Genomic DNA, 27560 nt, shown 5'->3' on the forward strand with positions numbered 1-27560 from the left:
ATGGGGCTCAGTCAACGAGTGCGTTTTAAACGTTTTCCTCGATATTGAAATGGAGCCGAATTGCATTCCACCGTTCCAACGACACAACCAGTGTTCAACGTCTCCTCCAACACGATGCAGCATAAATCCAGTCACCACTTGTTATCTTCCTTTATATTTAATTCAGCTTTTAACCATTGCACCTTTAATTTGGCGTATAATCCATTTAAATATGCACAGTAACTGTTCCTGACCTGAACGCACAGCCATGCCGTTTTGTTTTTGTTTTCATTCTTGCCTATATGTATTCCTACGCGCCATTTCAGAAACGTTAATTCAAGCTTTTTGATGGGAGAAACTATTTGTTTTTCTATCTTAAAAACATAATTAAATGATAAGAAATAAAACTTATAATTCTTTGTTTGATGCATGTATCAAACGAAACATTGGACGGAAAACTTTTTCATCAATGCGCTACGCGCATTGATGAAGTTTTCCGTCCAATGTTTCGTTAGATACATGCATCAAACAAAGAATTATAAGTTTCATTTCTTAATGCAATTGGTAACACTTTGTTATTTATTCTTCAAATATTGTGTTTATTATTATGCACACATATACACCTCCTTATTGCATTAGTACATGTGTGGATTATATTCCATGGATGTATAATTGTTGATAAGCAAAAAAATGCTCTTTCACAAATGTTGGTGACATCTTGGTGTTGATGCTTTTTTTTTTTATAAAGTGTTTCTTCTGTTCCAATTTTAAATTAAGATGTCATATTACATTGTTTGTGGGCATATTTCATAATATAATTCAAAATGTTTAAAATCTTAGCGGCCGATTTGATGCTTTGAATCAGAATTCTTTTGTGTTATATGGTTATTTGATGACACAATACCTTATATGCCTTATATGCGATATATCGCCTAACATTTTGTGACGAGAGGGCGTTACCAATGTGTGTCAAAAGTTTATGCGATAAATTGCATAGATTAATGTATATTTTCAGGTGGGTAAATAATCAATTTCAAATCAAATGCTGCCTAGATTTTCTGTTAGTGAACGGCGCCTGCAAACGTGAGTAAGATGATAAAGGAACAAGGTTTTCATAATACATTAATGTTCTGTTCTAGTGTTTGTTCACATTACTGTTCTCTTTTAGTGTTTGTTCACATTACTGTTCTCGTTTAGTACTTGTTCACATTAGTGTTCTGTTCTTGTGTTTGTTCACATTACTGTTCTTTCTAGAGTTTGTTCACATCACTGGGTTTTTTGTTAACATTGCTGTTCTGTTTTAGTGTTTGTTTTATTCTAATGTTTGTTCACATTACTGTTCTATTCTAATGTTTGTTCATATTAGTGTTCTATTCTAGTGTTTGTTCACATTACTCTTCTGTTCTAGTGTTTCTTCAAATTACTGTTTTTATGTTTCTTAACATTACTGTTCTGTTTTAGTGTTTGTATTATTCTAGTGTTGGTTCACATTAGTGTTCTATTCTAGTGTTTGTTCACATTACTGTTCTATTGTTTTAGTGTTTGTTCACATTGCTTTTCTATTCTAGTGTTTGTTCACATTACTGTTCTATTGTTTTAGTGTTTGTTCACATTGCTTTTCTATTCTAGTGTTTGTTCACTTTAGTGTTCTATTGTTTTAGTTAGTGTTGTATTCTAGTGTTTGTTCACATTGCTGTTATATTCTAGTGTTTGTTCACATTAGTGTTCTATTCTAGTGTTTGTTCACATTAGTGTTCTATTCTAATGTTTGTTCACATTACTGTTATATTTTAGTGTTTATTCACATTACTGCTTTGTTTCAGTGTTTGTTCACATTGCTGTTCTATTCTAGTGTTTGTTCACATTGCTTTTCTATTCTAGTGTTTGTTCACATTGCTTTTCTCTTCTAGTGTTTGTTCACATTAGTGTTCTATGGTTTTAGTGTTTGTTCACATTAGTGTTCTATTCTAGTGTTTGTTCACATTAGTGTTCTATTGTTTTAGTGTTTGTTCACATTAGTGTTCTATTCTAGTGTTTGTTCACATTAGTGTTCCATTGTTTTAGTTAGTGTTCTATTCTAGTGTTTGTTCACATTAGTGTTCTATTCTAGTGTTTGTTCACATTAGTGTTCCATTGTTTTAGTTAGTGTTCTATTCTAGTGTTTGTTCACATTACTGTTCCTTATTAGTTTGTGTTCTGTTCTAGTGTTCGTTCACATTAGTGTTCCATTGTTTTAGATAGTGTTCTATTCTAGTGTTTGTTCACATTACTGTTCCTTATTAGTTTGTGTTCTGTTCTAGTGTTCCTTCACATTAATGTTCTCTTCTAGTGTTTGTTCACATTACTGTTCTGTTCTATTGTTTGTTCATATTACTGTTCTGTTCTAGTATTTGTTCATATTACTGTTTAGCTTGAAATGGGTTTTTTATGCATCATAATTTTTCCGTTTTAGCTTGAAATGGTTTTTTTTTTTTTAAATTTATCATAATTTTTCCGTTTTAACTTGTAATGGTTATTTTCTTCATCATTATTTTTCCGTTGTAGCTTGCATTGGACGACACGGATTAAACTGTGCATCTCCCTGTAGATTTGGTTTGTATGGATTTGGATGTCGACATTTTTGTAATTGCTCCGACCGACAGGACTGTGACAGACAAACAGGCTGCTTTGGTAAGTATCCTTCCTTCTACTGGTTTCAAACTTGGCGACGTACATTGTATTTAAATCCACAGTGTCGTATTTGAGAGACATTATACATTGCCTTTAAATTAAATAAACATCAAACACAAGTTTGAAAACTTAACAAACGATACCCGCGGTTGGTCATCCTTAGATCGGGTTCGTAGTTTCTATCATGCAACAATTGTCACTGCAGTTGCTGTTGGAAATCCCCCTCTTTTAAAAATTACAGAGCAAGATACCAGTAGAGGCCCAAGCTTTGATTAAGTGACCAAATGATAAAAAATCAATCTTCATTTTGAAGTTCCCATTTATTTTTTAAATTGATGTTGGAAACATCACATGCTATAAACATCTTCAAAGCACTAATACGTGAATTTTCCTATCAATCTACAATCGAAAATTATTTTACAATAAACTTTATTGGATGATGGCCCATTACGTTATGATATAATTACAATACCACTCACAAGATGACTTTGAGAGGGAAGGAAATCTACCACGTGATCAGAAGTATTGTATATTATGCCTGGTCAACGGGAATTCAATCCTGAACAGTTGAAAATATCGTTACAATATGGCTATCCGTATTTTGTCTACAACTTTATTTGCCTTGTATATCAATGCTGAAACAAACAGATCTGGAGTTTGTAATACGATGTACGTATTTCAGTGTTTATCATGTTCTGTGTATATTGTATCGTGAATACATCATATGTAGTTTCTGTCATCATTGTAATTTTTAAAAAGTGTTGCAAATATTTTTTCTGTTTGATATCAGAATCATTTGAATCATTCCATTTTATTACCACTGTTGTAGATTAATGTATATTTTCAGGTGGATAAATAATCAATTTCAAATCAAATGCTGCGTAGATTTTCTGTTAGTCAACGGCGCCTGCAAACGTGAGTAAGATGATAAAGGAACAAGGTTTTCATAAGACATGGATACCAAACATTACAGCAACAAAAACTGACTGTCAATTTACATCATTTTAAAATCCGAATTAAATGGTGTCTATGCTGATATTGCAAAATAAAGTATCAAGTTAATTGTCTGTAGATACAAACACAGGCTAGGGTTTTATTTTTAACAGAATAATACAGCTAATAATTTCATAACTTAAAAAAAAACTGCCAGTAAATTAAAGAGGCACATTTAACTCAGTGCAAATTAAGTTAATGACATGTACACTCTGCATAGAATGTTTTATAATTGACAGAGCATGTTCACAGCACAAAGACAGGGAAGATAATGGTTTTCGTTGCATGCCAGTTGAAACAGTTTATACGTGTTCATTTATTGTTTTCTTTCCTGTATCAATGTTTAGGAAACACTTGAATAATTTGAATTTATATTACTAATGTGTTTAATCTGATAAGAAAACTACATGCTTATTTGGCTTTTGTTGCCTTTCATACATTTTTGTAACTCAGATTTCATTGTTGATGTATCATTCCCTTGTTGATATATATCGTAAAATGGTGATAACAAATAAAGCAAATACCAATCTAGTGTTTATCCACATTACTGTTCTCTTCCAGTGTTGTTCACATTGCTGTTTTGTTTTTGTGTTTGTTCACATTAGTGTTCTATTCTAGTGTTGTTCACATTGCTGTTTTGTTCTAGTGTTTGTTCACATTATTGTTCTATTCTAGTGTTTGTTCACATTACTGTTCTGTTCCAGTGTTTGTTCACATTACATCACACACATAGTTAATTTTCCGTTCTAGCTTGTAATGGTTTTTTCTTTATTATTATTTTTCTGTTCTAGCTTGTAATGGTTATTTTCTTCCTCATTATTTTTTCCGTTCCAGCTTGTATTGGACGACACGGGATAAACTGTACATCTCCCTGTAGATTTGGTTACTATGGATTTGGATGTCGACATCTTTGTAATTGCTCCGACCGACAGGGATGTGACAGACAAATAGGCTGCTTTGGTAGGTATCCTTCTTTCTACTGGTTTCAAACTTGGCGACGTACATTGTATTTAAATCCACAGTGTCGTATTTGAGAGAGCATTATACATTGCCCTTAAATTCGATAAACATCAAACACAAGTTTGAAGTGGTAAAAAAAACCCATTTTTTAAAGACGTAGAAACAATTCTAGTTACTAGATTGATGTAGGAATGGTTTCGGGGTATAATCAAACAAAGTACATGCTATTATTGACGGATGAATCTCTTTTTATATTTATCCAACTAGATGTTGACAACAATTACGTCCACACCCACTATGTCGTTGCAGTGATGTGTGCTATCTTGATCACATCCGTTGTGGTTGTCGTCGCCATTTTGATATGCAAAAAGTAAGCTTACTGTTTCACTTCATTGAACTTTTAGTAGACTTGAAATCGCGAAACTTTTCTCAAATCATCAACATCAAATCGCATGACTTTTCAACACTTTACACGACCATTTCTCACGATAAATTAAAGACTAGACTTTTTGACATCATAAACAGTTGCTTCTTCAAAAAAATGGAAAACTCAAATATTCAAATCTAGTTATCAGTCCTAAAAAAAAATACTTTGTTAAACACCAATCTGATTCCACGTAAAAGTACTCTGAAGTTGAAATTAGAAATATGCTGGAGTTCCTCATTGACAACATCTTCGTGGTCTCTGGTGATCAGCTCGTCCAACAGTCTTTTGGAATTTCCATGGGCACGAATTGTGCTCGTTTGCTAGCTGACCTGGTTTTATATTCCTGTGAAGCAAAATTTCGTTATTGGCACACTGATATTGAGTACGGATAACTCCGTTTACCTGATCAAAACATAGGGCTCACGGCGAGTGTGACCGGTCGACAGGGGATGCTTACTCCTCCTAGGAACCTGATCCCACCTCTGGTATGTCCAGTGGTCCGGGTTTGCTCAACTCTCTATTTTGTATTGCTTGTAGGAGTTATCTTCACCTTTCATTGATAGAAAACTCAAAGATTTGAAATGATACTCATATTTAGCTTTTCTGAGCCGAAGGCTCAAAGAGTTAATCATACGGCCTCATGTCTGGCGTGCGGTGTGCGTCAACTTTTTTGGGAAAAGGGCTATATCTCAAGAACCCCTTGACCAATTTTTGTCAAATTTGTCACAGGGTATCCTTGGCCCAGGGGCTTTCATTTGTACTAAAACTAGGGTTGATAATTAGGGGAGATAATTAGGAAAATACAAACAAAAGTAGTGGTTGCTAAAAAATCTTCTTCTCAAGAACCACTGGGCAAATTATCACCAAACTTATGCATTAGGATGAGGATAGGTTGTAGATGAAAAAAAAATTGTTCAAGGCATCATCCTGGCGCAATGGATGTGGTCTCAAGGTCACTTCAAAGTTGACCTTAAATTTTGTTTTGTTAAAACTTTGATATTTTGCTTAGTATAAGGACTAGGATCATCAAATTTTGTCAGTTGATGCATCTTAGGACATAATATCATGTTGTCTCAAAAGTAAGTCATGGTGACCTACTTTTTGAATTTCGCAGGTAATTATTATTAAATGGATTTTGATGCATATCTTGGACACTTTTGAGCCTATGATCATCAAAAGTTGTCAGTTGATGGATCATGGGACCTTAAAGTGCGTCATGTGAAAAGTATGTCACCATGACTTACTTTCTTAATTTTATGGCTAATCAGTTATGAATACATTTTAGGTTGTTATTTCAGATATCGAAGGTTTAGAATCTTGTAAGTTGATGTGTCTAGAGGCCTCAAAACCTATTTATAAAAAAGTAGATCACAGTGACCTACTTTTTGAATTTTGCAGACATTCAAATTCCACATTTTCAATTTTAGATGCATATTTTGGACACTATGAAAGCTAGGATCATCAAACTTTGTCAGTTGATGCATCTTGAGTCTTCATATATTGTTGACCAAAAATTAGGTCACCGTGACCTACTTTTGGAATTTGACGGCTATATATTGATATTTCAGATACTATTTGACTTACAATTATCAAACTTTGTCAGTTGATGTATGTTGAGTCTTCAGAAAGTGTTGATTAAAGAGTAGGTCACCGTGACCTATTTTTGGATTTTGACGGCTATATTTGAATATTTCAGATACTATTTGACTTGAAATCATCAAACTTTGTCAGTTGATGGGTCTTGAATCTTCAGAGTGTGTCGACCAAAAAGTAGGTCACTGTGACCTACTTTTGGAATTTGACGTTTATATCTGAATATTTCAGATACTATTTGACTTCAATTATCAAACTTTGTCAGTTGATGCAACTTGAGTCTTTGGAGTGTGTCGACCAAAAAGTAGGTCACTGTGGCCTTCTTTTGGAATTTGACGGCTATATTTGAATACTATTTGACTTGTCAGTTGATGCATCTTGAGTCTTCAGTGTGTCGACCAAAAGTAGGTCACCTTGACCTACTTTTGGACAGTTACATTTAAATTTTCAGGTACTATTTGACTTAACATCATCAAACTTTGTCAGTTGAAGCATCTTGAGTCCTCGGAGTGTGCAGACTATAAATTAGGTCACCTTGATCTACTTTTTTAACTTCAAAGCTATATCTAAATCAAATGCTAAGAGGCCTGTAATCATGAACCTGTTTCAGCTGATGTATATCGAGTCCTCGGAGTGTGTCAATTCAGAAGTAGGTCACTGTGATATACTTTATGAATTTCATGGCTATATTTAGATATTCAGATATTAAGTGGCTTAGATCCATCAAACTTATTAAGTTGATGCATCTTGGCTTCTCAGAGTGTGTCAGCTAAAAGGTAGGTCACTGTGGCCTACTTTTACTCTTTTTTTTGCAAATCTATACATCTTTCAAACTAAAAACCCAAGGATCATCAAACCTTCACTTAACTCACTCTTTGTTTTTTATTTCACAGAGCTGAAAAATTTAAAAAGCAATGTTGTTGCTATCGGTTTTAAGAACCATTCTCCAACAATGGCATGAAATGTAATTGCATTAAAAATCGGACAAAATACAATGCGATCCCCTTGTTCTAATTGTATGCTTAGTATTTAGCACCCCAACCGTCTCTATGTCCCTTGAAAAAATTCATGTAGAAGAGAAATATGTACTACCCAGATATGCACGTAGGTTAAGTAACTTCATTTTGTAATTATTTTGATTGCCTAATCTAATAGTGTACTGTATGATATCCCCTTCATACACTATCATGTGATAGGTCTTTAAAACCTTGTTAATTGATGAATCCTGGTTAGTGAGAATTTTTGCCTGTTCTACAATGTATCAGAAGAGCGATTCTAGGCCCATGGGCTTCTTGTCTGTTTTCTTTATACTCACTGTCTGTAATTCTTCGGGCTGTATTTTTAATTTTAATAACCATTCACAGTTTTAAACGTTTTAGATGTATGTCGAACATATTTCAAAAGGTATAGTGGAATGAAACCTACAAATTTCCGAATCGCAGCATCTTATTTTTCATTAATGTCTTATCTTAATCTACAGCACTTGAAGTTTGCCGTATCTAAAAGATTTTTGAATTCATGATTTAGATAGAACAAGCTAACTTTTTTCTCGCATGCCGTATATGAAAGGTGAAGATAACGAACAGCAATATCAGCATTACAAATGTATATCATTTTCTTTTAAAATGAATGGAGATGAGATGTTTGTTTCAAAGTATCAGTAAGATGTACGAAGCTAAATATACGTACGATTCAACATAAATTTACCTCAATCTCAATGCTTAGATAGTCACGAGATATAAATTTGTCAAGTACCCAACATTTTCATGTAAATAAACATACTGGTATCATATTTCTCGCTTGCAGGAAAAAGTAAAAAAAAAAAAACCAATCCTCAGGAAAATACATCATTCAGACCAAATTCTAAATTACGTCCTGACAGAGTCGATCATTTTTGGGGACACTGTACTTTTCTTAGGCAATGATTATTACTTGTTATAAATCTGCTATAAGTGTTTCCTCATTCTACAGGCATAATTGTAAATTTGTTCTCTACACTTATTGTTTTACATAATGATTTTATGAGAATACGTTTCGTATCCAGCATTCACCGCTTTCACTAGATAGGGGATTGTGTCGAGTCAGAAAAGTAACCTAAGAAGGAAGTAATGTATTACACCACTTAAACATATCCACAAACGAAATCAAAACTTAATTTTTAAGATCATTTTGTAGATGAATCCTAAAGTTAATTCTCTATGTATCTAAAATATATATAAGGGTTCAAATTTTATCTAAAATAGAGCCTGACTGCTGTGTTGTAGGTATGGAGGAATACTAAGGGCCTTGATCACAGCGACACCTGGGAGAGAAGGTAATGCAACTCTTGTCATCCACTGACATTGAACGATTTACAGCTTGTCATAATCAAATGTTACAGCCTATTAATATTAACAATCTTCAATTTAATCTAGATCGTAATTCGGGAAATTATGGGAAGGAGCAATACGACGACATCCGAGAATCCCGAATGGTACTGGAGAGCAATGACAGGCATAATTCTGTTTCTCAAATTAGGAGGATGACGGCGGTATCATGTCCAAGGCTTTCCGATAATTACCATCATTTGACTACGACCAGGGGAATCCCCATCTCTGTAAAGCTTAACCTTGTTAATGACAAAACACAACATTCCAATAATAAAAGTTGTATGGAATTAAGCGAAGCAGATGTCAACAACCATTACTTTCCCATGACGAAATCAGAAGATAAAAATACATATGTATAGAAACGTATATATGGCTGAAACACCTGCTCAATTCTTCAGTTGGTATCAAAATCAAAGGTGGTCAAGAAGCAAAACCTGAAAGAAGTGTAAACGAAATTATTTTTAGTTCTGCTAAATTTGAAAAGTCAGATTGCCATTCTGTATCTAAGTTGAAAGGGGATTGTCACAATTTTCACATGTATGAAAGTTTTAGCGTTCTTAAACATTCCGACAAGAGTCATGGATGTGTAATGGCAGGCAATATGGCAATATTGCCTCCCGTTTTCAGCTTCATCAAGTTTTGCATGTGTTACATTGTATATGTATGACAAAACGCAATGGAAGGGAATATAAAGCAGTATGTATGAATTGTTTTCCTATCCCAATTCCACAAAACTGTTTTCAACAGATCGATGACTTCCGTAAAAGCAATATCTTTTTTGGTGTTCTTTGTTTCCTGGTTCTTTTAATTACTTGGATTGATCAACTTCCTGTTTCAATTTCCAGAATAAGCTGTTCGGCTTACAATCTAATATTTTTCACTAAACCGGACATAAATTAGAAGTTTCATTTCAAACTATGATTCATGCAATCTATAAACATATGAATGAGAGATATACATGTAGATATCTATAAACACATGAATGAGGGATACAGAAATAAGTTATAAGGCATGTCGTATTGCAATATATATATATATATAAAGCACTAGAATGACCAACGACATGAACAATTGGAATTGTCAAATTTTCGGGACAACCTGTCCCTTCGTCAGGACGTGAAAGGATTAAATTATGGAGAAAACACAAATATAATTAACAATAAGCACTGAAGCTACACTACAAAACTAGCTAAACACTTTTCCAGCGGATTACATGTTGCAGGCTCTGTTATTAACTCAAAAAAGAATAAGAATCAGAGCGTGAGCCAGGGTCGTCGGCAAAGGGGCGGCAAGGGCGGTGGTCACCGCCCCAATAATTTTGCACCAAAAAAAAAAAAAAATAGAATAGTAAAGAAAAAGGTCAAGTAGGTACCTGGGCCCGATGTGTGTACACAATAATTAAAAATAGAGTATTAAGTATGCTTCATTAATTGATCGATCGATGTTTGGACGCTTTACATTGTACACTACCGCAAGTCGTTAAGTCATTAAACAATTATCAAACAATGTAACTGTTACAATAAATGAGCATATGAGCTGAATGAGCATGTGAATTAAAGGAAAATACCGAAGATGAATCAAAATTACTGTCTAAAACAACTTTTTGAGATTTTTTGTTTACCTTTGTCACATATATTCCTGCATTTTGATTTCAAAAATGGACGGATTAACACGTATTAATAAACCTGCTAATTTTAAATTTCCAAAGCAGTCCTTCGGCAAAAAGAATCCAGAACTACGTTCGTTCAACTCCTCCTGGTTCAAACCATACCCATGGTTGCATTATGACGAGGTATGTGTATGACATTATTTTATATGTTTTAATTTATTCCATGATATTTTACAGGTTAATTTAATGAATTAATGAAGTAAATGCATCATTGGTTCATTTACAGTAATTACACTAAAGTCAATATTTCTGACAATGATATACTGTTTATTTATACATGTATTTAAAAATATTTTCAGGCAAAAGATCTGGCTTTCTGTTTCACTTGCATGGGCGCCGCAAAGGAAGGCAAAATTTCTAATTCCAAGGTTGGGGGCAGTTTTATATCTACAAGCTTCAGTAACTGGAAGGATGCCACGTCAAAATTCAGGAAACATCAAGATTCCGACTTCCACAAAGAGTCTGTGGAAAGAAAAGTGAAACTTCCCAGAGAAACGAAAGACATTGGTGAAGTACTCTCAGCCGCCCATTCAGAGGAGAAAACACGCAACAGACAGCAGCTGTTAACAATTCTACGAAACATCAGGTTTCTTGCTAGACAGGGATTACCTCTCCGTGGCCATGACAACGAGCAAAGTAACTTTATTCAGCTTCTGAAGCTCCATGGTGAATCGGATCCGTCAATCCTCAAGTGGCTAGAAAAGAAGCAAGACAAATTTACATCAGCAGACATCCAGAATGAAATGCTACAAGTGATGGCTTTGAAGATATTGCGGGACGTGGCATCGAACATCAGAGAGAATGGCTATTTCTCCATCAGGTTGATGAGACAACAGATCAGTCTAACCGTGAACAAGTTGTGATTGTTATTCGTCATGTTGACAGGAATTTAAATGTGCATGTGCATGAGGACTTCATTGGACTGTGTATGGTGCCTTCCATCAACGCTACAACACTGGCCAATGTAATTTTGGATACACTAATGCGGATGAAGTTTTCTTTGAATAAGTGCCGTAGACAGTGTTATGAAGGAGCCAGCAACATGTCCGGAGCTAAAAAGGGTGTGGCTGCTAACATCACCAGAAAAGAAGCAAGGGCAATATATACACATTGTTATGGACACGCACATTGGTGAAGCAAGGCGATGTATCGTTGGTAATATGAAGCGGTACGCAAATATCTTAAGAGAAATAAAGTTATGAGAAATAAACCGTTGTCATTGATCAGAGGGAGAATAACATTGTCATATCAGGAATAGGTTTAGCCAATGTTCATTCTGGCAAAGTCAATCATTTTGTTCATGCCGTTAGGACGGAATGACTTTAGTCTGTGCATCCAGAATTTTTCTTTTTTCTTTCTATCTGTGGAGCTCCAGGTTTGGTTGTGATCAATAACCACGACAGTCATGTCTTCTCATTTGTGGCCATCTAGGTTGAAATGTTCTCCAACAGGCTCAGTGATTCTTTTGGTTTTGATGGTCGACCGGTGGTTATTAATACGTTTGCGGAGATCTCCTGTTTCGCCAACGTACTGCTTCTGGCATGCTTTGCAGCTTATGAGGTATATGCAGTTGTCTGTGCGACAGGACGTGTTTCCGAAAATTTTGTAGTTACGTCCAGTAACCGAGCTTCTGAAAGTGTCAGTATCCTCGCTATGCTTGCCAGAAGTCACCTTTTGTCAGAACAAGTTCTAAAGCCCTCGTTTGGCAGTGGGTTGTCCAGTCTTGCTCTAACTACCATGTCCTTGAGATTTCGAGGCCGTCTGAAGGCTGTCATTGGTGGCTCTTTGAATACTGTTGCCATTCTTTCGTTGTTGTAAAGAACTGGCAGGTGTCTACGCAAGATGGCGTTGAGACTCTTCAAGACGGGATGGAAGGTAGTCACAAGTGGGACTCTGCTACGTTTTTCTCTCTCTTTGTATTGTAACAGGGTGTTTCGGTCTTTGCTGGATAACTCATCGATTGCCGATTGCACCGGGGCAGCCCTATAGCCTCTTCTGCATAGGTGTGTTTTCAGGAGTTGGCTCTGTTCTTGGAAGGATGTTGTAGAAAAACCTTTGGGCACTCCTTTGAAAGAATGAGGAGGATGGCAGCTCGATGGCATCAGATATAGGTGAGAGTCAGTTGGTTTTGTGTGAAGAATGAACTCTATTTCACTATTGTTCAGAGTGGATGTGGTGTCCATGAAGGTGTTCTTTGAACAACGATACATTGCCTTGCTTCACCAACTGGATGCATAGCAGTACCAGCACTGCCAACATCGTTGGCACTCATCAACAAAATCCATTTTTAGTTTCTTACAAGTAACCAATAGTTTAGACATTACGCCAATTTCATTTACTATTATCTGAAATTTAGATTTTCAATAGTTTGATCTAGGGGAGAATACCACGATGTACGAATTAATTGTTTTACCTTTTGATCGGCCAAGTTAGTTCGTCCATTAATGAATTTCACACTTTACCGACTGATACCACAGTGACCAGACATGATGAGTTCACGCTCTGATTTTTATTCTTTTTTGAGTTAATAACATAGGCTGCAACATGTAATCCGCTGGAAAAGTGTTTAGCTAGTTTTGTAGTGTAGCTTTAGTGCTTATTGTTAATTATATTTGTGTTTTCTCCATAATGTAATCCTTTCACGTCCTGACGAAGGGACAGGTTGTCCTGAAAATTTGACAATTCCAATTGTTCATGTCGTTGGTCATTCTAGTGGTTTATATAATTATTTTCCCTGACCATTGTATCTATTTAATATAGATCCGACAGTTTTGAATACTGAATGTTGTTGGTTCTTCAGTACCTAGTTGTGATTATTTAGTGCTTTATATATTAATTAATTGATTTTCACATGTATCGTTTAGATCCTAGGGGTAAACGTAAGGTTGGGTGTTATAATTGTTTGTTTGTGCTTTATATTAAATATTCTATACAATTGCATCGAGAGATCCACTCTCCTTATAAAATATCTTAAACACTGAATGACACAGCGACTGTGTGGGATTGCATCAGTGTGTATAAGTAGCGCTTTAGGAGCATAAGAAAGCTTCCTTTTTAGGGAAGTCGTTGTGGCCGAGTGGACTTGCGCACTGGTTTGACAATCTTGCTAGGCGGTGGATGCCGTACGTCGCTGGTTTGACCCCGGGCTGGGGCGAAAATTTTCAGTACCTAGTTGTGATTATTTAGTGCTTTATATATATATATATATATATATATACATATATATATATATATATATATATATATATATATATATATATATATATAATTATTATTATAATTAATAATAATTAGATGGGAAAATATATCCAACGATGACTGACGTAAACATGGTGTACTAGTCGCTTTCGCAGTTTTTGCCCGGCTCTTCAGAGTTTAGAATATTTGTATATTCGTGAAGGTACAGTATAACGTCATGTCAAGGACAAAAACACGCTCACTATTTAAGAAGTTAAATGAAGATGATAGTTTTACACAACTAGATTACTTTAACAATTTCGAAACTCTATAGCTGAACTGTTGTATGAAGGAGAAAACTTTAGCTACCGCAGAATCATTATCAGGGGCGTAGCTTCGTTAGGCTCGAGTAGGCACGTGCCTACACATTTATTTATTTATTTTTTTCATTTTCAAAACGTCTTTGTCCATAAATGTTTGCAAAATAGAATATGTTCATATTTATTTCTAGTTTTTAAAATCGGATATATAATTATTATTCCGTCGGATGGGACGTTAAGGGGTGTTTCGTGTCAAGGATCACAACCCCCACGCAAAAGATCGTTTCCCTGATGTTCGAAAAAGAGTAGGCTCACTGGGGGCCGTCAGGGAAACTCAAACACTCACAACCAAACATAATTCAATTAGTTAACCGCCGTAAAATGGCTGAAATATTGCCAAAACGGCGTCAATCAATATTCCGTCGGACCTTTTTTTTTATAATGTATTGTACATGATATAAATAATGGTTATATATTTTTTTTTCTAAAGTTATGGTGATCACAATGACTCACTCGATTAAACAGTTTAAGAATCTTTGAAAAGTTGTACAATATTTAATGTCTACTACAATCATTTTGATGCCCGGAGTAGTGCAAATTACTTTTCTCGGGGGTGACCCCCCGAACCCCTTCCGCACCTACCCCCTCGGCGCTTTGTGCCTCGGTGAAACCTTCGGTTTCATTTTTCGGGCCTACGCATTGAAATAGCCCTAGCTACGCCCCTGATTATGACAATGAAACTTCTCCAAACCGACCCCTAGAAAACCGTTCCTCCCTAAGAATCGGTCGATTTAAGTCCCGACAGAAATCTTAACATTTCTTTAGTAATAAATTTTTACAAAGCTGGTCATCCCTGAAAATCCGACATCGACAACCGTTTTAAAATATCAGTTAACAAAGGGTGTATTTTTCTCCTCATATATCGGTTGATTATATCTGCAATGTCTTTTAGACACATTAAATATCCCTGTCAATGGGTCGAATAAATATGAGTTACCGTACCTATACTGGATTCCTAAACTACATAAAACCCCTTACAAAGATACATTGCTGGATCCAGTAAGTGCTCTACCAAGCCCCTATCTTTGCTCCTCACGAAAATGTTAACAGCTGTGAAGGAGAAACTTCAAACTTACTGTGCGACTACATATGCCCAAATGTGGATTCTAAAAAATTCTAAAGAGCTTTTAGTAAACTTGAAATCGAGAATTTTCCCCAAATCAATAGCATTAAAACCTATGACTTTTCAACACTATACACGACCATTCCTCATGATAAATTAAAGACTAGACTTTTTGATATCATAGAAAGTTGCTTCTTCAACAAAAATGGAAAATGGAAATACTCATATCTAGTGATCAGTCATTCAAAAACTTACTTTGTTAAACACCACTCTGATTCCACGCACAAGTACTCTGAAGTTGAAATAAAAAATATGCTAGAGTTCCTCATTGACAATATCTTCGTGGTCTTTAGTGAATGTCTTCCAACAGTCTGTTGGAATTCCCATGGGCACGAATTGTGCTCCTTTGTTAGCTAATCTGTTTCTATATTCATATGAAGCAGAATTTATTCAAAAACTTCTACGTGAGAATAAAAAATCTCTCGCTGTGGCCTTCAATTCGACATTTCGATGTCTATTAACAATAATAACTTTCATTCATATGTCGATTTGATATATCCCTGTGAGCTCGAAATAAAAGACACCACAGAGTCGTCCACTTCTGCCTCATACTTAGATATTTTATTGAAAGTAGATATTAACGGCAAACTGACAACTCAACTGTATGACAAACGGGATGATTTCAGCTCCTCCATCGTCAACTTCCCATATTTATGTAGCAATATTCCATTATCACCTGCATATGGTGTTTATATGTCTCAACTGATTCGATATGCAAGAGCTTGTTCTGCGTATAGTCAGTTTTTAAATCGAGGTAAGCTACTGACAAACAAGGTGATGGTACAGGGGTTTCAACAGCCTCGATTGAAGTCAGCATTTCGCAAATTCTATGGTCGTTATAACGATCTAGTTCGTCAATACAACCTATCATTGGGTCAAATGCTGTCTGACGTGTTTCATACCGATTGTTAAGCCGTTCTTGGCACACTGATTTTGACTGCGGATAACTCCGTTTACCTGATCGGGATATAGGGCTCACGGCGGGTGTGACCGGTCAATAGGGGATGCTTACTCCTCCTAGGCACCTAATCCCACCTCTGATGTGTCCAGGGCTCCATGTTTGCCCAACTATCTATTTTGTATTGTTTATAGGAGTTATGAGATTGATTACTGTTCGTTATCTTCACCTTGTATTGATTTGAACTACGAATTACTCCATTTACCAGAAGATAATAGGAGGCTCACGGTGGGTGTAACAGGTCAACAGGGACTGATTACTCCTACTGGACAGCTGATTCCATCTCTGTGTCCAGGGTTTTTTGTTTGCCCTACACTTTTTTTTTTATTTGTGGGATGTTGGTCACTGTTCCTTGTTCACTTTTCAGTTTCACCTAGACGTATTTGATGGCTTAGTTAGAATAGGGAATTCTAAATGCAAAAATAGACAGATAGATAATATAAAATAAATTAAACACTTGCTCGTTCGTAAATTAAACTATGAATTTACTTTGCTGAATAACCAATTTGTTTCAAAAGGAATTCTAAATGGATTATGTGGGAATTCTAAATTCTTTTCGAGCTATTTTATTTTTGGAAAGGTAAATCTAAATTAGAAGTGTATTAATTAGAATTGTAGAAACTCTCCTTTGAATTATTCATTGGGGTAGTAATAATGATGGCTTTCTCTCCTCTCTATCTACAATTTTTAGTGAATGTAGAAAATAGTGTCTGATTTTGATATAGATAAATTGAATATCTTTGACAGAAGATAAATTCATAATTCTACTGATCATACATATAGTCAAGTCTTCTACAGTTGTATGGTATGAACAGGCACTTTGCTTACATCTAATAATACGTTTTTCAAACATGAAGTTTGCTTTACATGTGACTACATGTAACAATACGTGTTTTCACACACGAATCTTGTTGTAAATTTACACGTATCTAACAATACGTGTTTTCACACACGAATTTTGCTGTAAATTTACACGTGTCTAACAATACGTGTTTTCACACACGAATTTTGTTGTATATTTTCACTTGTCTAGTAGTACGTTTTTTCACACACGAATTTTAAGAGACTGCTACATATGTTGTCGTTCCAGTTGTATTTTGGATTATATTCCAGACAGTCCTCATTGTTTCCGTGATTATTTGGTTCCCCTGGGTACCAGTCAGTGAATGTTAATGACCTTCCAGACGTCGACCACATCCACTTTCCTTCCATGACGTCATCAATTGCTCCTAACCATACCCCGCCTATTACAATTAGAAAATTGAGGAGTGGTAACGCCATTTTGATTTTTAAAAGTACTTGTATGCAATATATTCATGGCACACGTTCACAACTACATATTGAATTCTCGTCTAAAAATCAACAGCTGTATATTGAATTCTCGTCTAAATTATTACACACATTAAAATCAACTGTATATTGAATTTTCTCGGTAACCCCATTTACTCTGCGCGTTAACAATAACTGTGTATAAAATTTTCAATATATCTCCATTACTAAAAACAAAAGAATAATATGTTTTTGATTGATTGATTGATTGTTTGATTGTATCTTGCTTAACGTCTCACTCGAGAATTTTTCACTCATATGGAGACGTCACCAAGACCGGTGAAGGGCTTCAAATTTAGGCCTATACTCGGCGCTTACGGCCAATGAGTAGTGAAGGTTCTTTAGCGTGCCACACCTACTGTGACACGGGTCATCCGTTTTTAAGGTCATCTCCGAGGACCCGTGACATTCACACCTAATGCTGAGCGTTTGGCGATGGAACTGTCACTACCTGTTTTTAACGACTTAGGTCTGTCGCGGCCGGGATTCGAACCCCGACCTTCCGCATGTGGGGCGAACGCTTTAACCTCTCGGCCACCGCGGCGGTCCGTATGGTTTTGAAGGGGTTTAACACTTTTATGATGATAGACAGGTGTTATATCATACTTCAGGGAATACGAGTTATACAAGGTGTCCCACACCACATACAGCCATTTATTTTCACAATGCTTTTTATTTCATCGTATTGTGACCAATTCAGAAAAAATTGTACTTCATTTCAAAGAATATGTTTACAAGATTTTCCATGTGTATATGATGGTTATCCACAAAACTAGCAGCTACACTGACACTGAAACTGTTTATATCTTATTTTCTGCAAATTTTTAATATCATTGGTTAACATCGATCACGTGTATTCCATGCACCGTCAGTGGTAGAAATTAGGCCAAATGAATTAATCAATACATATAGTTTCTCAGGCGCCGCCGCATTCGTTAAAAGGGTTCTGCATGGAAGTTTTGTTCCCAATTTTTATTTATTTATGTAAATGAGGTAACTCTTATGTTATAGATTTTTATGTAAAACTTTCAAAAGGTTTAAATAAAATTGCAAGTATATTTTGATCAAATAATTATTGAATACATACCTGTTGATGTGCAAATGTTTGAGAATAATGGTATGCACCTAATGTGAAGCTATATGTTTTATAAAAATAACAATTTCATTGCTTATTCTATATAAACATGTAGATGAGAAAGAAAAGGGTAACTCATGCTAAAGTCAACATTAAAAACCGTGTCTGCCTCATCAAAGTTTGAAATATTTTGCCCGAAAAACTAACTATTAGTGTTTTGGCCTTTAGTTAGTCTTTGTACACGGTTAATAATTATTTCCTTTGTCGCGTTTACTTTAGTTTCAAAGTAGCAGACTGCTCAGTAACAAAGCTGAAAACTTCGGTCGAAGAAACAAATTTCCAACCGTTAAAACTGAATGCAGACACTAGGCCTAACATTGAATGTAAATACGTAAGCTACTGAGTTTGTGTGTGACGTCAAAATTGTTTCAGAATACAGTGCAACCTACAAGATTCCTCATATTCAATATTTCTCGTACATTTATGCTATTCCAATACGGCAGTCTGTAAGATATGTCCGTTACATTACATGGTTGTCCAAATAACAAGGCGAAGATAACGAACTGGGATCAATCTCGTAACTCGTATAAGGAATACAAAATAGATAGTCGGGCAAACACGGACCCCAGGATGTACCAGGTTTGCTCTCGCTACATGTGGAATTTACTGACCACGTATAAAACATACAACTAATAATATCATGTTGTTTGTTTGTTTTATGTCCCTTCGGAAATTTTTCACTCCCATTGAGGCGCGGCCAGCGAAAGATGAAGTAGCACAGTTTTAAATCTATGCTAAGCGTTCAGAGCCGTAGCAGTGAGGATTCTTTACCGTGCCAACGCCTGTCGTAAAATGGGATATCCGTTTTAAGGCCATGTCGGAAAGACTCATGCTTCTTATTTGTAAATGCCGAGAGTTTGGCAAAGGAGCAGTCACTACCCAGGGCATGTTTAAGTCTTAAGTTTGAACACACGACCTCCTAGTTATGAAGCGACCAGTTTTATATCATGTGGATTCTATACATCCCAGTTAACGTGAAACACATGACACCACAGTAATCCATATCTGCTTCATATTTGGATATTTTGCTGAACAGGGATAACAACGGCAAACCAACAACTTTTTGACAAACGAGATGACTGACTTTAGCTTCTCCATCGTGGATATCTCATATTGTATAGCAATATTCCATTATCATCTGCATGTGGTGTTTATGTCTCTAAACAGATTCGAAACACGAGAACATGTTCTGCATATAATCAATATTTAATTCGAGACAGTCTACTGAAAATACTATATTAACTTGATGTTACAAGTTTCAACAGTCTCGTTCAAAGTAAGCATTTCGCAAATTCGTTGGTCATTATAATGATCTACAAATACCTGCCAATGCGTCAAATACTGTCTGAAGTGTTTCATATCAATTATTATGTTATTCTGTACATACTGATTTGGACTACGGGTTACTCCATTATCCTGATCAAGATAAAGGGCTCATGGCTGGTGTGGCTTGTCAACAGAGGATGCTTACTCCCCCTTGGCACCAGATCTCACCTCTGGTATATCCAGGGGTCCGTGTTCTACCAACCTTTTGTATCTTTTATAGGATATATGAGATTGATCACTGTTCATTATCTTCACTTGTTTAGCATCTAAATAACTTCAACGTATTAGACATGAAGCATTTTCCTTTCTCCTTGTCTCTACCTACCTACAGAGTCCTTTAGCAAAATTTGTCTTAGAAAATCGTTTTCTTCTTTGGTTTCAACTTCTACTAATTTAGCACCATATTGGAGACATCGAATCTATAAAACAAATTAAGAATACGAATCGAATTACTAATATTTTTTTTTTATCCTTTACTGTCATTTCGTTCTTTGCTATGTATACATCAGTATTAGTAAGATTTGTCTCTATGAATATACGAGTATATGTACGTCAACTATTGACTTGTTAGTATTAAACCAATTACACATGTATGTTTCTTTCTGTATCATTTCTGTACGCCTAAGTTTTGTCAAAATGTAAATCTACGGTGGAAATGTCTAGTTTGTTCTTATTTCGGGGACTTGGAAATACAAGCTATGGACGCGTGACATAAAATCGTCATTAATAGGCTATGAAAGTGTGTGTACCATTGTTTATATAACTCCACCATACAAATAACCAAGACAAATATTCCTTAACACATTCTATCGGTTGTGACGCCTTCAGAAAATCAAAGAATCTTGGAAGTGGCCAATTGTCAGAAGTGACTCACCGATGCATCATCCCAGGATCGTGCGGCCTGAATGAACACATAGCAAGAGGAAGTGAACAATGTCCAACCACTTGGGCAAATGGAAATCTCGGTTTGAACAACTAGAAAATAGAGAATTCAACATGGGAATGTCAGAGATATCCAAACGTTAAAGGTCATTTAGAATAACGCATTAAATGATTAAAGTATCATTATTATCAAAAGAACATCTGTATCAGATATTGAAACAACAGTTTACTGTTTTAATCTAGGAAATTGTGAACAAGTTTCAACGAAAAAGGAATTCTGACAAAAACAACATTCCGAGAATAATAATATACCTAATATATGCCTTATACACCAAGAAAGAAAGAAAGAAAGAAAAATAGATAGATAGATAGATAGATAGATAGATAGATACCAAACATCTTAGAAGGAAGTTGGTAATGTACATGAAAGGTAAAGATAACGACTCCTATAACTCCTATAGGGAATACAAAATTAAACGTTGGAAACACCAGAGGTGGGATCAAGTGCCTAGGAGGAGTAAGCATCCCCTGTTAACCGGTCACACCCACCGTGAGCCCCTTATCCTGATTAAGTAAACGGACTAACTCGTAGTCCAAATCAATATGTAAAGAACGGCAAATTAGTATGAAACACGCAAGACAGGATTCGACCTTGGTTGAAATCTTATGAGATTGATCAATCTTCGTTATACATGTATTCATCTTTCATAAATTGTAAGCTGTAAAAAAAAACACAACAGAAAATAATGGAAGATTCTACCAATTTGAAATCTCTGTAAAAAGTTACTTGTTTGTCTCTCTTTGGTAATATTCTTACGTTACAATATTCCATGTTTACCTTTGTATGTTTTTTTATGTCTCTTAACTTATTCGATACGCTAGACCTGTAGACCATGTTCTGCGTATGATAAAGTTTGAACAGAGGCAGGCTACTAACACATGAGTTGTTATTACAAGGAATTCAACAGTCTTGTTTAAAATCAGCATTTCGCAAATTCTTCGGTCGTTATAATGATCTAGTTTGTCAATATAACCTACTTATAATCTAAAGCATTCACCTGATCAAGATATGCATGTAGGGCGTACGGCGAGTATGACCCATCAACAAGGGATGCATATTCCTCTTAGGTACCTAAACCCACGTCTGGTGTGCCCAGAGGTCCGTGTTTTCCGTGTTCTTGATTTCGTATTGTTTATGGGATTGATGAAATTAATCACTGTTCGTTATCATCACTTTTTGCATAATACTTTTCACATGTTCATCTTCTCTTTCGCCCATTTACACTACTTTCACCAGAATCATGCATACATGTACGGAGAAGGGGAAGCAGCTTAGTGATAATTAAAGCCCATACTCCATTCAAGAGAGATTAGTAGAAAATACTAGCATTTAAATTGGATATCTAGGAGTATATCGTTGTGTCCAGAAAAACTATGAATATACTTATTTGAAGTGTCAATTCCGTTTGTTAAAACCGTGAGATAATGGAGGAAGATGTTCGAGCACTACTTGGAAATTGTAAATAAACGACAACAGGTCGCCACGTCCTTCTCCTTGCTGTTAGGTCGGGTAAACCTAATTGTAATCTAAATCCTAATGTCATGCTACGAAACATACAGTTAAACTAAAAGATAAATCAAGACAGTTCATTAATTCTGCTATTATTATTATCATAATTGAATTCCATAAGTATAAGAGCATACGGAGAGGAGGTTTGTAACCCTAATGTCATATCCTACAAAATCCTAAAATGAAATCTAAAGTACTGATATAGTAATTGGTAATAAAGGAAGAGTGCTAAATGCTGTAAACCGTTGCATGTTTGACTAAAAAATATTTGTAAATTTTGTACTCAGTGACAATAGCAAAGAAACACCCACACGAACGAATACTATAAAACCATGGCTTTTGTTGGGGTTAGATTTTGTTGTGGTGGTAGTGTGGACATCCAAGTACTCCATAAATATGATAAACGAACAATAATCAAGTATTTGACCATGAAATCCATTCCCCATAAAATGTTGTACTTGTTTTCAAACTGCGGAAAATTGGCCCAACCAATAAAACTGATCCACCGATTAAATCCTTTCATTTTTTACATACAGTGTAACCCAAACACTGTTGCAATCGGTTAGCCGCAACGTACAGTACTTACCTTTGTCATTTAACCAAGTGTACAACATGTACAATATTTACCTTTGTTACTTAAGCACGTGTATGCATTTACCTTTGATACTTAACCACGTACACAGTATGTACAATACTTACCTTTGTTACTTAACCACGTGTACAGCATGTACAGTTATTACCTTTGTTACTTAACCACGTGTACAGTATGTACAGTTATTACCTTTGTTACTTAACCACGTGTACAGTATGTACAGTATTTACCTTTGTCTCTTACGCTTCTAACACGTTCTTTCAACTTTGCTACTTCTGTTTGCAAGGTCAGTAACGCTGCTGATGTGTTCAGTTTTTCATCTAAGAAAGTGAACAAAATTATTTTACAGACAAAACAAGTTCATTCATTTGGAAAACCTTCGTTTTTAAAAACAAACAAGAAGTTCATAAACACAGAGACCTACCTCGATTGGGAAAATGTCTTTCATATGCGTAAACGAATTTACAATAGAACGAATTTATACTCGTCTTGATCATCTAACTCAAGTTGTATCGCATGTAAAAAAAAAAAAAAAAAAAAAAACAATAAAAATAAAAATAATAAAAAAAATAAATAAATTTAAAACAAATGGCGCTACGGGGAATTGCAAAGTTTTATGTTAAAGGGTAGGCGAATTCGAAATAACTTTTCAGCTATTCCTGTAAAACATGCATGTACACTGTTTACAACAATTACTGTGACGTAAACTACTCTACCACGCGTGTGTGATCGGGTAAGGTCAATAAGTCATACTCGTGATGTTTTATAGTTATTCGATAGTTAGAACTAACTCGGGTTTCCTAGGCCTACGTTCACATGTACAGCATGTTACATACAGAAATGCAACTCACAAGATTGTAACACGAATGTCGATTCAAAAACACCAAACACCAAGACCTGCTTTTGGACTATTACATTGTATGTACATATCATGAATAAGGGTGTTTGCATGTAGTTTTGACAATTCTTAATCATTTTACTTCTATTGGAGAAGCTTTTGAATAAGAGCTGCTGTATGCCTACAAGGAATAGGGTCATAATTCATGCATCCATGAATATCACTACGCCAAATTGTTAAAGATTCCTACATATTTGGTTTAAATGAACTTAAATCTTAGGTACAAGGGGTGCTTTCGGATCGATTTCATGAATTGTATGCTTGCCCCCGTTGTTCCTAGGAAGATTTCCACAGCGTTTCTCTTAGATGTATATGTTCACACGTGTATTTCCTATACTAACCCTATTTGATTAAATTCAAATGCACACTACGTGAAGGTACATGTGTCGTGTTCAAATAGTGCATCTGTTAATGGTTTAGAGGGTCCTTAACATTAACAAACATTACTTCTGTTTACAGTTTAGAGGGTCCTTAACATTAACAAATATTACATCTGTTTACAGTTTAGAGGGTCCTTAACATGAACAAATATTACTTCTATTTACAGTTTAGAGGGTCCTTAACATTAACAAACATTACTTCTGTTTACAGTTTAGAGGGTCCTTAACATGAACAAATATTACTTCTATTTACAGTTTAGAGGACCCTTAACATGAACAAATATTACTTCTATTTGCAGTTTAGAGGGCCCTTAACATGAACAAATATTACTTCTATTTACAGTTTAGAAAGTCCTTAACATTAACAAATATCACTTCTGTTGATAGTTTAGAGGGAGGGTAAACTTTTAAGGATTCTATTATACTGCTCTTGTAATGTGTTCGGGTTTCGTGTCTAGAATTCCGGGGGTCTATCATGTGCATATATTTTCTCTATAAAGTAATTTATAAATAATCATATGCACAAATATTGCTTTTCTCTTATTTTGGTGAAATCGCACTTATTCTGCCTTTCAACACTTTGTATGTTAAGCTCTTGATGGATACACTAACTAACGCCTTATTTAAACGATAGTATGTATCCCAAGGACAAACCGTATCCTACCCTAACCAAGATGCTTCAACTCGGACACCAGTAGTCACCGTGTTAGTATGTCTACGCCTCACACAAGACGGACAGTGGACTACGTACTATCAAAACCTTATTCCCTACGATAGATATCAAGAAGTCTACAGACAAACCTCCACGTAGTCAACCCACAATGCAAAGTGGTCCCTACATATCAAGCATCATGCAACTGTAAGGCAATCCACTCGATCACTTCTAATCGGGATCTTTTTACTATCAGGCAACTCAAATAGGTCAATGTGCCCCGATCCGACTATTCTAAGCAGCTAGAAAATGATGATGTCGTAATCGAACTCGGGACTCCTGCATTATTAGTCAGGTTCTAACCACTGAGCTATCCAGGCCGATATTCACGGTCCGTATAGTCCTAACTACTACAATATAAATATGTTCGAATATATGACACATGCTGGTCACGTGGTTAACAACGATCTCTAGATATTTATAGTGTTTTGTTTACAGTTATTTCTAGATTACCACAGTTAGGAAAACCAAAAAATCTATTACACGGTGTAAAAGCTGGAACCCCAGCGCGGTTCCATGCTAACACCATCTATACCAACTTGAGTCTACCCTACGCACATGTAAATGTGCTTCCATGTAAGTAACAGGAGCATTTCGATAAAGCAGAACAGAAAACTCCTAAATCTTCATGTATAAGTCAGGAACAGTTCTCTAAAGCGAAATAGAAACCTGAATACCTTCATCGTTGAGCAGTCTACTTTTTAACTGCATCAGATCCACAGACTGGTTTGCGCTCACGGATTGGACGTAATCAGTCAGCTTCTTCATGCTCTCTGAATCATTCACCATTTGTTCCTCAGCATTTCTGATGATTCTGGTATCACTGTCATTCATTATCCGTGAAACGTCAAAGAGTTTAGCAGACAATTCGGCTATACCTTCTGTAATTATTTAAGGTCGGTGTAAGCAGTAACTTTTATACAATATGTAACGCTAATTCACCCGTCATAATCAATGAAAAGAGAAAAATAATTCCTCATTAAAATAATTACTCGTGAAAAGCCCTTGCTGATTTTCTGACGTTAGATTTCAGTTAAAGTATCTACGGTGAAAATTTTGAAAGATTATCAATCATTCAGCTACACACTATTTTTTTAAATCTATATTTTATAAACGATACCTATCTCATCGCTCTTGGATTTTCAGACATAGCTAAATTTTTTATTTATTTTTTTTTTTAAGCTGAGTTACTAATATGTTTAAACTTTTCCATCACTGCTGGACAGCATGTTACTCTGATCTTTGACCACTTATGACGTATGAATTATTATTAGAATTATGAGAAAACCAGTTTCTACAATTTAAAAAAAAAAACATGATAAAGTCTTGTGTAATTTGTAGATTTTGAAAAAATACCTAATAAGAGTTAGGCAGATATCTATACAATCTTTAAGAAAATACTTCATGACATGTCTTTCCTCAAAACCAGTATTTAATGCAGATCCAACGTTCGTCAGATTTGATATTAAAAGAGTTGTATCAATAATGTTCAATTTTAAATCTGAAGAATAAAACGTGTATGCGTCAAATGGAAACCCGTATCATTCCCCTTAGTCTATACTTTAGTGATTACTTGCAAACCCTAAATCGTATTATAAGAAAGATCTACACAATAAAACAAATGTACCTTGGTTATGAAAGTGTATCGACTGGTTTCCTGCAACAGATTCGACATACTCATTCAGCTTTCTAATATTCTCTTCGTTTATTTCCGTTTGATTTTGGGTACTCCTAAGTTGGACGATTTGTCTGTCGTTGTCGTCAAATTTCACAAAAATATCTGACAGACTTCTATGTACTTCACTTAAAGTTTCTGACAAGTTTCGTTGTCTTTCTTCAATGCTTACTTGATTTCTTTTTATTTCAATTATTTCAGTTGCCAACGTTTGACGCAAATAACCAGTCTCCCGTTCCACTTCTTCTCGCAGTTGAAAGAATCCATTCAGAAAAATGTCACGTACAAATTCCTTTAAATGCGCCATTGAGTCTTGGTTCGGATTCCCAATGCTCGCGCAGAAGTCCTCTTTCTCTCGCGCTTGAATCGTTTGCCCTGCCGAAAGTTGATAAATTGATACTCCACAGAGAGAGACGAAAAGTAATATTTGCATGGTGTATAAAATCTGGCAGGCAATTTTCTATTGTACGGGTGTTATGATCGCTTCTTGTACGTGTAGCTGTGTGCTGACACAGAGGTTCTAAAGTGGTCGCTGTTAAGTAGGCTTTCACTAGGCGGATAATGGCTCTTGAATATTATTTCTTGGTAAATCAAATAAAAGTGAAAGAATTTTATTCTTTGCTTTCTGGAACTCGTATGCTATGAATTCATAATAATTTTAGCAGGGATACTTTGTTTTCGTGGCATGGACATTTAAACAATAAATTGTTTTCTTTTTTTGTTTTATTGGGTGATAAAGGTGGCAATCAATTTATAACCCACG

General features: G+C 35.5%; 2 protein-coding genes across 6 annotated transcripts; one reads left to right on the forward strand and one right to left on the reverse strand.

The window, feature by feature from the left end:
• The first annotated feature begins 2970 nt into the window (after positions 1-2970).
• LOC125648123 (zinc finger MYM-type protein 1-like) lies at positions 2971-13600 on the forward strand. Of its 3 annotated transcripts, none has more exons than XM_048875043.2 (8): positions 2971-3318; positions 3497-3564; positions 4477-4602; positions 4870-4972; positions 8887-8936; positions 9037-9218; positions 10700-10783; positions 10960-13600. In XM_048875043.2, exons 1-8 carry the CDS (start codon positions 3236-3238, stop codon positions 11521-11523), a joined length of 1260 nt encoding a protein of 419 aa, XP_048731000.1. In that variant the 5' UTR covers positions 2971-3235; the 3' UTR covers positions 11524-13600. The 3 variants fall into 3 exon arrangements, with proteins under 3 accessions (XP_048731000.1, XP_048731002.1, XP_048731003.1); XM_048875045.2 differs by having other exon boundaries at positions 10703-10783; XM_048875046.2 differs by having other exon boundaries at positions 9037-9095.
• Positions 13601-17037: 3437 nt separating this feature from the next.
• LOC125648126 (low affinity immunoglobulin epsilon Fc receptor-like) lies at positions 17038-27355 on the reverse strand. 3 transcript variants are annotated; one of them, XM_048875048.2, is made up of 6 exons: positions 26750-27355; positions 25800-26003; positions 23363-23452; positions 20963-21063; positions 20414-20507; positions 17038-17542 (listed from the first exon to the last, which is right to left on the reverse strand). In XM_048875048.2, the coding sequence occupies exons 1-6, from the start codon at positions 27228-27230 to the stop codon at positions 17328-17330; spliced, it is 1185 nt and encodes a 394-aa protein (XP_048731005.1). In that variant the 5' UTR covers positions 27231-27355; the 3' UTR covers positions 17038-17327. The 3 variants fall into 3 exon arrangements, with proteins under 3 accessions (XP_048731005.1, XP_048731006.1, XP_048731007.1); XM_048875050.2 differs by lacking the exon at positions 17038-17542 and adding an exon at positions 20161-20299 and having other exon boundaries at positions 26750-27344; XM_048875049.2 differs by lacking the exons at positions 20414-20507; positions 20963-21063 and having other exon boundaries at positions 26750-27344.
• Positions 27356-27560: the final 205 nt, after the last annotated feature.

Source organism: Ostrea edulis, chromosome 6 (genome assembly GCF_947568905.1).
Source record: "Ostrea edulis chromosome 6, xbOstEdul1.1, whole genome shotgun sequence".
In the NCBI taxonomy this organism is placed as follows: domain Eukaryota; kingdom Metazoa; phylum Mollusca; class Bivalvia; order Ostreida; family Ostreidae; genus Ostrea; species Ostrea edulis.

What these genes read in the sequence shown, in the direction of transcription:
- LOC125648123 (XM_048875043.2), top strand. Translation starts at nt 3,236, where the DNA reads ATGGCTATCCGTATTTTGTCTACAACTTTATTTGCCTTGTATATCAAT. An exon ending in CCAGGGGAATCCCCATCTCT is followed by an intron (nt 9,219 to 10,699) that starts GTAAAGCTTAAC and finishes AAATTTCCAAAG; the next exon opens with CAGTCCTTCGGCAAAAAGAA. An exon ending in CATGGTTGCATTATGACGAG is followed by an intron (nt 10,784 to 10,959) that starts GTATGTGTATGA and finishes AAATATTTTCAG; the next exon opens with GCAAAAGATCTGGCTTTCTG.
- LOC125648126 (XM_048875048.2), bottom strand. Translation starts at nt 27,230, where the DNA reads ATGCAAATATTACTTTTCGTCTCTCTCTGTGGAGTATCAATTTATCAA. An exon ending in TAGAAGCGTAAGAGACAAAG is followed by an intron (nt 21,064 to 23,362) that starts GTAAATACTGTA and finishes TCTATTTTCTAG; the next exon opens with TTGTTCAAACCGAGATTTCC. An exon ending in GATCCTGGGATGATGCATCG is followed by an intron (nt 20,508 to 20,962) that starts GTGAGTCACTTC and finishes TTTGTTTTATAG; the next exon opens with ATTCGATGTCTCCAATATGG.